The sequence below is a fragment of the Dromiciops gliroides genome, chromosome 3, assembly GCF_019393635.1.
Source record: "Dromiciops gliroides isolate mDroGli1 chromosome 3, mDroGli1.pri, whole genome shotgun sequence".
Classification (NCBI taxonomy): Eukaryota; Metazoa; Chordata; class Mammalia; order Microbiotheria; family Microbiotheriidae; genus Dromiciops; species Dromiciops gliroides.
In genome coordinates this window covers 213,753,495-213,763,922 of record NC_057863.1, presented here as the reverse complement: position 1 = coordinate 213,763,922, position 10,428 = coordinate 213,753,495, and the positions used below count along the sequence as shown (strand labels likewise).

The following is a 10,428-nucleotide window of genomic DNA, read 5'->3' as shown; positions in this document are numbered from 1 at the left end:
GTTGATGCCGACATGGGCCTGGCAAAATTATAATGATTAGAAGCCTAGTGAGGGCAGTCATGTGACTGTCAGAGCGGCCATCCCATTGTCTGGGGCTGTGTGGGGTTTATCTGGGATTGGGGGAGGAGAATTGGGCATTCTAGCTGGACACTGGAAGGTGACAGGAGTTCTGCTGTGTATTCTCAGCTGATTCCTGGGTGGTGGTATTTTTTCAGGTTGTATAATTCCCCTTTTCCCATTTTATTTCCTTTCCCTTGATCCCACTGATCCTGTTTGTGTTTTTTTTTAAGTTCATTCTTGTTAAAATAAATCCTGTTCTGTTTTGAGGGAGGCTTCCGGTCTCCTTCCTTGCCCCAATATTGCATCGAGCCACTTAGCTAACACTCCCCAATTAAAAATTGGTCCCCACATACTAATGTAAAAAAAGCCACCAAAACTTCTTTTAAATGCACAAAAGAGAACAGAAAGAAGCCCAGACAAGCAGGATAGTTTTGAAAGTAATCTGTGGGATATTTATTATTATACATTTCTAAAACAATGGCTATTCATGGATTTACATATAACCCTTTTCTACTGTACATGTGGAAATGTTTTTGGTTTTTTTTTGGTGTCAGTTCAAAAATTTTTTTTGTTATAAATAAATGGATAAATGGAAATAAGCTACTACCTGGTAATCAAAACTAAAATAGCCTATATACAAATACAAGAATGCATTTTAAGAAAACAAAACAATGGCATTTTATGTGCATCGTAAGACAGAATTTAGTTTTTCCTCAAAAGACTGTTATTTGAATTTTTGTGATTTTCAGTATCTTTGCATCTTCCTGGAAGTCCTTGAAGCTATACAATACTGATTGTTATGTTTTAATATCTCAAAATATAACTTTAATTTGTTTTCCTTTTCTACCTAACAGACAATATTCCTAAATTCTAACTTTAATGTAAAGCCCTACAACTCAAGGAATATCTAGAGCTTTCTAGAACTTTTTGTGAAGATTTCCACAGCAGTATATGAGACTCACACTTCTTGTGTCAAACTGGGACACTTCTGGATCAGGCAATTATCCCCCAAACAGTGGATTGACTATTTTTTCTAATTCTACTTTTCTAGTTAAAAATATTATTTCTTTTGCACCCAAGCACTAGACACACTGCAGATGACCTCAGTTAATTTGCTTTGATACATGTAAATGTAAAGTAAAACAATGTGTTATGTAAATATAAGTTATTGAACTGTAAAGGAAAACAAAAATAAGTTCTTGCCATTCTTTTGTTTCAATTGCTTAAGCTGGTTCCTCATAAGAGGTGAGTTCATGAATCTCCAGCAAAACAATGACAGAGTACCACTTCATGTCCAACAGAATGCCTCTGGCAACCCACTCCCCAACATGTTGAACCCATTAGAATCATAGCTGATGTGAGTCAGGGAGGTAGTTGTCCTGATCCAGGCTTGTCAAAACAAGCATATCTGTTTTCAACATAAATTATTTGTGAAGTGCTATTCAAGATACCTAACTTTTTCAATGAAAGGATAGGTAACAGTACTAATCTAGAAAATTACAATTGAGATTAAAATTAATTGACATATTTGTGAATAGCATAATATAGTCATTAAAATCTTAGGCTCTAAAAATATAAATAATTATATCAGACATGACTGAGATCACAAGAAAATCATCTTCACATTAACAAATATAAATTCAAAGTACAACTACATCATTTAGTGATTTGTTTAATAAAATGAGACAAGGGATCAATTTGAGAGTTTCACTTAGGAAGTATTTTTTGTTTTAATACAGTTCTCAGGGCTTTTATAACTTCCTTGTTTCTCAGGCTGTAGATGAAAGGATTCAGCATAGGAATTACAATAGTATAGAACAAGGAATCCATCATATCTTGATCATCTGTTTGCAATGATCGAGGACGCACATACATGAAGAGGAGAGAGCCAAAAAATAAGGAAACAGAGAACAGGTGAGCCCCACAAGTAGAGAAGGCTTTCCTTCTTCCCTTTTGAGATTTCTTTTTCAGAATGGCAAAGAGGATACAAGCATAAGAAATTGCAATAGTCAAAATAGTAAAGACCTGAATTGACCCAGAGAAGATAAAAACCATCAGAATATTAATAGAAGGGTCAATACAGGAAATTTTATATAAAGGCATGATATCACAAAAAAAGTGATGGATTTTATTGGAGTGGCAGAAACTCAATCTAAATAACAAAGCTACATGAAACATGGAGTGAAGGAGGCCAGCTACTAATGAAAAGACTGATAGCTGGCTGCATAACCCGTTAGTCATCACCACTGGATAAAGCAAGGGGTTACAGATAGCTACATATCTGTCATATGCCATTGCAGCCAGAAGAAAACATTCTGTTGTCGCACTGAATGAAAAAAAATAGAATTGTACCATGCATTCAGGTAAGGATATCATTTTATTTTGGGTTATAAAGTTCACCAACATCTTAGGGCTCACTGTGGTTGAAATACAAGCGTCAGCTAAAGCTAAATCACCAAGAAAGAAGTACATAGGGGTACGAAGGTGAGAGTTCATCCAGATAAGCACAATCAATCCAATATTCCCCACCATAGTTATGATGTAGATACCTAAGAACACCATGAAAAGGAGAACCTGAGGCCCTGCATAATTTGTAAATCCCACGAGAACAAATTCTATTACCAACGTCTCGTTTTCTTCCGTCATGTCTACACAGGACCTAATAGTTATATTGAAAGAAAATAAAGATTGACTTTCCCCAACATATAGAAGAGAAACAATGTAACCTGGATAAATTGTGTGCTATTTCTGTATAACTCTTAACCCAATTCAATATATGTGTACTGGTTGAATTTTACTCTATCTACTATGCTAAGCACTAGGAATGCAAATGTAGTTTAGGCCATGGTTTTGACCCCAGCTATGGGCTGGCACTGATTCACCTGCACCCACACTGACAAGGGAAGTTCCTCAAAAAGAAAGGCCAGTACTATAACGCAATATCAGAGACATAGAGGTAACCCTGATGAGGGGAAACTATATACCTCCTAATTAAAACTGTAGCTCCTAAGCCCCTCTTCTATTTTTCTCATTTAACCAAACATTTATTAATAGAAGACAGTAATAATCATCATAACACAATGGTCCACCCACAAACCTTCATCACCCTTTCCTTGGGGAAGAGTGGGGGAAAACTTATAGAAGCCTAGCAGTCAGGCACCTGAGTAGGAAAACCAATGTGCTGGAGGCCACTCACAAACTCTGGACTTCAGACCTTCATGCTCTTGTTCTCTTTCGGAAATTGTTTGTACCATTCATCATGCTGGGTCCAGTGGTGCCTTTCCAGTTTCCCACCTTTCCAGTTTCCCACTGATTGAAGCTGCTTCCCTTCTACTATTGGGTCACTGAAGCTATGTTAAACTCCTTTTTGCAATTTTAGATGTACAGAGCTTCCAAGATCATCTTCCTTGGGTGCTGGGGCAAATATACTCTCTCAGTGAAAAAGAATACCCAGAAGCCTGGGCTCTGCAAAGTTATTTAGATCTGCTCTGTGAGTTTCCCCTCTTGAGCCACAGAAGATATTAAAAGGCAAGGCAGGCCAACCTCTGAGGACTCTCACTACAGATGGCACTGTAGAGCAAGGCAGAGAAGCTTTTCAAACCACAGAAAAGTGTTCTTAACCTCCAATCTGCTCCTTCAAGCAGCCACACTTTTCTCCCAACACCAACTATAGTCTCAGCTTCTGTTGTCAGCTTCTAATGTCTCTATTGCAGCACAACAGAACCTCCCTCATGTGTAATGATCCAACTCAGTCATTGATTGAAAACCCCCAAATCCACATCTCTTTTAGATGACACAGATCATATGTGTGTGTGTGTGTGTGCCATAGTTCCCAATTAGTTCATTGACTCAGAACTTTCCAGCTATAAATTTCAAAGTCCTATTTTTGAAAAGACATATGTTGGGGGCAACGAGGTGGCACAGTGGATAAAGCACCGGCCCTGGATTCAGGAGGACCTGAATTCAAATCCAGCCTCAGACACTTGACACTTACTAGCTGTGTGACCCTGGGCAAGTCACTTAATCCTCATTGCCCTGCCAAAAAAAAAAAAATTTAAAGAAAAAAAAAAGAAAAGACATATGTAAATTGACTGCAGGGAAATGGTGTACTTTAGCACTTTCAGTAAGTAATCTCCTTCCCCCTCCCTGGCCCAAAGGAGCTATTATTTCCCAGATCTTCTAAATACTTTTATCTGAAGTGCTGCTTTTCTCTCAGGTCCTCAGACCTGTCTATATCTCTGATCAAGTACTAAGAGATTGCTTTTCTTGACATTTCAAGTAAAATTCCTTTTTTGTTGATCCTTTAAGTAAATAAAATAGTCAAATAACACTCTACACAAAGATGTTTGTGTACATAAATCATCAGGTAACACCTTACGGGTGAAAAAAAATTATGGCCCCTTCTTTGAAGTAGTTTGCAATGTATTAGGAAGGTTAGGCATGTATACAGATAAGCAAAGCAGGTTAGAAGATGTCTAGAGCATGGATGCATAGACTTAGTTGCACAAGAGATTTTGGGAGAGAGGGACTACTTTTAGGTGGCAGAATCAGAGAACGCTCCATAAATGAGCTGGCACCTCAACTGACTTTGAAGGAATAAAAGAAATAAAAAAGATGGAGATGTGTAAAAAATCATTAACAATTCTGGAGAAATGCATGTAAATACATGGAGGTGGGAGTAACAGGCTGTGATAAAGGAAAGACTAATATTACAGGTTAGCTCAAGCAAATAGTGTACACAGGAGAGAATAAAATAAAGCTATAAAGGGACATTGTAACCAGGTAATAGAGTGCCTTGAATGCCTTGAAAGTGATATTCTGGCATTAAATAGTAAATTAAATTAGTAAAAATAAAGCTAAAATAAGAATTTGAAATCATGAAGGAATCTTGAGAGCATAAATTTCAATTTTCTCATTCTACAGATAAGGAAACTGAGACCCAGAAATATGAAGTGATCATATAATTCATTGTGCCTAAAGTCCAGATTTTCTGATTCCTAGCCCAGAATTCTATAGGCATTCACTTTCCATATTATGTTTCATGAAATTATTGTCAAGAGGGGCAGCTAGGTGGTGCAGTGGATAAAGCACCAGCCTTAGATTCAGGACGACCTGAGTTCAAATCCGGCCTCGGACACTTGACACTTACTAGCTGTGTGACCCTGGGCAAGTCACTTAATCCCAATTGCCTCACCCCCAAAAAAAATTATTGTCAAGAAACAAGGTCTAGTTCTGGTTTTATTTTTTTGTTTGTTTGTTTTTGTTCTTGTTTTTTAGTGAGGAAATTGGGGTTAAGTGACTTGCCCAGGGTCACACAGCTAGTAAGTGTTAAGTGTCTGAGGCTGGATTTGAACTCAGGTACTCCTGACTCCAGGGCCTGTGCTCTATCCACTGCACCACCTAGCTGCCCCCTAGTTCTGGTTTTAAAAGATCAGTTCATTATCTTTTTCAAAACTACTTGGCAATCTGTACTATGTTTTCAGTATAAAATATACAGACATACACAAACTTTTATTATTTAAAAGAGGTGCAGAATTATCATTGTTATAAAGAGTTCTCTCCATTTAATATAATTCCATTTTATGACCTCAACAGGTAATAATGACATTTATTTTAAGTGGTCATGTGTGAAAATACGCAGACACCCTCAATTACTCCAAATCAGTCTCATAGAAAAGCTTGATCTAATGTATTTTGCATTGGCCAGTATAGTATCATCAACATCATTTTTCATGAAAAATAGTAAATCTCTAATGAAGCATTTTGAGTTTTACTGTTACCTTCCAATCTCCTTGCTATAGGAGAAGAATGATTATTTCCATTCTTATTCCTAGTGAGCACCAAAGGTGTTCTTAGAGCCCTGGACTAGGAGGCAGAGGCAACTTCTTTAGTGGTTTTAACTGCAGGGGCTGAGGTCTGGGCTAGGATGGGTCTGTGGGTGAGGTGAGAAAGTGGGACCAGAGGAGGAAAGGCCAACAGCAAAGAGTGGCTGCCACCAAACATGGCTGCCTAGTCAAGGACATGAAGTTCAAGTCCTTGGAGGAGATCTGTCTTTTCTCCTTTTCCATCATGGAGCCTGGGATCATTGACTTCTTCTTGGGGCCCGCCCTGAAAGATGAAGTTCTTCAAATAATGCCTGCTCAGAAACAGACTAAATCTGGTCATCATAATATGTTCAAGCTTTTTGTGGTTATTGACGACTAAGATGGGCATACTGGTGACTACAATGGGCACATTGACCTAGGCATCAAGTGCTTTAAGAAAGAGCTAGGTAGGGGCAGCTAGGTGGCGCAGTGGATAAAGCACCGGCCCTGGATTCAGGAGTACCTGAGTTCAAATCCGGCCTCAGACACTTGACATTTACGAGCTGTGTGACCCTGGGCAAGTCACTTAACCCCCATTGCCCTGCAAAAAAAAAAAAAAAACCAAAACAAACAAACAAACAACAAAAAAAAAAAAAGAAAGAAAGAAAGAAAGAAAGAGCTAGGTAGTACAGTGGGTACAATGCTAGGCTTGTAGTCAGGAAGACCTGAGTTCAAATTTGACCTCAGAAACTTAACTGTGTGATTGTGGGCAAATCACTTAACCTTTGCCCCAGTTTCCTTATCTATAAAATGAAGATGATAATAGCCCCTATTTCCTAGGGGTGTTGTTTGCAGAGTACTTTGTAACCCTTAAAATGGTATAGAAATGCTAGCTGTTGTTATTATCATCAGTCATCATCCTAGCCAAGTTATCCTATGAGGCAAGGATACTAGGGGAACACGATTGGCCATCCCCACAGAGTACCTTGTAAAGTCCTGTTAAGGATTGTCCTTGAAGTGCCTGATCCCTGCCACTTGGGGAAATGGCATTGTCTAGAGGAAATTAATGACTTTCCCTTCTGCCAGGGACTTCATTGGCACTCTTGGGCAACTTTGTTAAAGCTGCCTTTGTCTCCAGCTTGATAGCCCCTAACCTGTGGAAAAACATCATTTACTAAATTTCCCTCTTTTTGTTTGTTTGGTTTTGGTTTTGGTGGGGCAATGAGGGGTAAGTGACTCGCCCAAGGTCACACAGCTAGTAAGTATCAAGTGTCTGAAGCTAGATTTGAACTCAGGTCCTCCTGAATCCAGGGCTGGTGCTTTATCTACTGCGCCACCTAGCTGCCCCCTACTAAATTTCCCTTTGAGGAATTCACTGACCATCTTGTAAAAACTAAAACTTTACTGTCAGTCCAAAGAACCTAGGCAGCTGCTATGGCTACCATACAAATATTTCTGTATGAGCAAAGAATAAATTGAACTATGCTTGATGAAAACAAGAATTGTTATCCATGGGGCAGCTAGGTGGTGCAGTAGATAAAGCACCAGCCCTGGATTCAGGAGGACCTTAATTCAAATCCGGCCTCAGACACTTGACATTTACTAGCTGTGTGACCTTGGGCAAGTCACTTAATGCTCATTGCCCTGAAAAAAAGAATTGTTATCTCCATTTTAGTATAATACAGGGTGTCCCAGAAGTTCCCTTTAAACTACACCGTGAAGTAGTTTTGGGACACCCAGTAGATTATAATTCTATAGCACTTTAAGGTTTACAAAGCACTTTATCACAACAATCTTCTGAGATAAGTAGGGCAAATATTATCCTTATTTTATAGAATGAGGCTCAATGAGGTATAGTGACTTATCTGGTATCACAGTGAAGAGCAGAACTAGAATTCAAATCCACATGCTCCATTTTCATCACTACAGTGCCACTCAGCAAGATTAAGGAACTTGCATTAGGTCAGCTAGCTCATCATGCCACACATAATAACCCTTCTTTAGAAAAAAATGTTTTAGGCTAAATAGCATCAATGAAACATATCTTCATAAGCCATAAGTTCACTCAGTTCTCTCTGTTGGTAAAATTCCAAACTGGATCCAATTATACAATAGAAGGGAGAAAGGGGAAGAAGCATTTTCTTTCTTTCTTTATTCTTTTTTTTTTTTTTGCAGGTCAATGAGAGTAAAGTGACTTGCCCAGGTTCACACAGCTAGTGAGTGTTAAGTGTCAGAGGCCGGATTTGAACTCAGGTCTTCCTGAATCCAGGGCTGGTACTTAATACATTGCATCACCTAGCTGCCCCCTGGAAGAAGCATTTTCTAAAACACCCATTATGTGCCAGGAACTGTACTAAGTGCTTTACAATGTTATCACACCTGATGCTCAGAAAAGCCCTGTGAGAAAAGCCCCATTTTACAGGCAGAGGTTAAGTGACTTGCTCATCTAGTAAAAAGTGTCTCAGGCTGAACTTGCAATTAGGTTTTCCTGACTATAGTCCCAGGGCACCACCCACTGCAGAAGCATAGAGGAACCTAGTAAGAGTCCAGAGTTCAGTAATGCTTCCAAGGAATGTATTTATGGCTTATAAAGATGCATTGCATAGATGCTATTTGGTTTGAAATAAATATATCTGTTAATTGTTGTTCTGAGAGAGGTTACTATGTGAGGGACTTAATATCTGTATTGCTTGGAAATAAAGCAAAAGAAATGAAGCTCAAATGATTTAGTTGGAAAATCTAAAAAAATACACTTAATAAGGAAACGTGGGAAATTTTTGACAGAGAAGGGCAGAGAGATGAGGGAAAGAGAGGAGGGAGAAAGAGCGGGAGAGAGACAGAGAGAGGGAGAGAGGGCCGGAAGAGAGAAAGAGACAGACACAGAGAAAGAGAAGGAGGAAGAGGGAGGGAGGGAGGGAGGGAAAGAGGGAAAGAAGGAGAGAAGGAAAGATGGGACAGAGAGAGAGAGAGGGCAGGGAGAGAGAGGGAGGGAGGAAGGAGGGAGGGAAGGAAAGAGAAATATAACAGTGAAAAATACTCAGTAGGTTATGGATGGATAGAGGTTATAAACATGTATTTGTTAGTTCACACAAACTGTGGATGTCAATTTGGGTTGTGGAGAATGAAGTCAGCTGTAGCAGTGGAAGGAGTGATCTGGGTTCAAATGCTGCCTCTACTCATCACTGTGTGATCATGAGCAAGCAAGTCCCTGAAGCCTGAGTTTCATTTTCCTCACCTATAAAGTGGGCATAAAAATAGCATACACTTTATAGGACTATGCGGAAGATCAAATGAGATGAACTGTCTGTTTGTTTTATCTCTGTCCTTTGAGGGATCAGGTATGCTTCACTCTAAAATGCCTGCAAGTTATACCTGTGACTGATACTGTCTCTTGGTGCTCTCCTAAGCAGGATGCATTTAAGCCCCAAAATGGATCCTGCCAGAGAAAGAAAGATTTCTGCACATCTGGATGTGAGCTCAGTAAATAGTGAAAGAAGAGAATTCTGCTTCAGAATGAAATTTATCTTTGAAATAACTTAAGTATATATATTCAACCTTCAGTCACTGAACAACCTATACTTCACTATTTATGTTGTAGACTTAATCTCAGTATTTTTGAAGGGGGTGTAGATAAAATATTATTAAAACTTCTTTCCTGAAGATGTTCAAGATAGATATTTCTAGGGAATTGCTTAAAAGAAGCCACACAGAAAAGGGGCATTAGACTCTTTTTGACAGAGTGACAAGTTCCCACGTCCATATTCCATGATTCTATGACAGCAGAGAATTTCATGTTTCTCCATTAGGTTTCAAGAGTTATGACCAAAATAATAGGTCACTTGTGACTATCACTTTTAGAACTTACCACTTAATAGTCTAATAAAAATTATCATTATGAAGAAATTATAAGAAGTCATGAAATCATTCTTTTTGTGATCTGTTTGATTTACCTGTTTACTATGTTCCTTTATGAATGAGGAGAGGAGAGTAAGGGGGAGGAGTGGAAAGGAGAAGAGAGGAGAAGAGAGGAGGGGAGACGAGAGGACAGGAGAGGAGAAAAATTACATTCCTTGCATACTCACTTAGCTCCTCTAAGATGATTCAGGAGATAAAGTACAGTTATTCTTCTTTGTGAAGATGCTCTTTGGTGACTCTGTTTCAAAATCAACTATTTATTTCTATTTGCTTCAAAACCAAAAATCATCGTGTACAAAACTATATTAAGACTTTGGGGACTTCCTGTATATATGAGAAATACCTCAATAGTTTCCAAGAAATAAATTTATCCTAATGAGACTTGATCAGCAAATCCCAACAGACATGCCCAGTTGTGACAATTAAAATTGTACATCATCAGTTACAGTTGTAAGTTCACTAAGAGTTTTATGGTACTTAACTTTTTGGAATTTAATAAATACAAACAAATTGTTTTGCATACAAAGAAGCATACTAGGTGGTGCTGGCCCTCAATATGTTGTTTTGTCCTTCATTCTCAAAGAGGAACATGACATTGGAGTGATGTCATGACTTGCACTGAATTGGATATGTGAGGGAGGGCTGTTCA

At 38.6% G+C, this 10,428-nt stretch overlaps 1 protein-coding gene across 1 annotated transcript; it reads right to left on the bottom strand.

The window, feature by feature from the left end:
• Positions 1-1,767: 1,767 nt before the first annotated feature.
• Positions 1,768-2,706, bottom strand: LOC122747365 (olfactory receptor 5AC1-like). The gene has a single exon (XM_043993435.1). The coding sequence runs from the start codon at positions 2,704-2,706 to the stop codon at positions 1,768-1,770; it is 939 nt and encodes a 312-aa protein (XP_043849370.1).
• Between the last annotated feature and the right edge of the window lie 7,722 nt (positions 2,707-10,428).

Coding starts and splice junctions, on each gene's coding strand:
- LOC122747365 (XM_043993435.1), bottom strand. CDS start 2,706: ATGACGGAAGAAAACGAGACGTTGGTAATAGAATTTGTTCTCGTGGGA.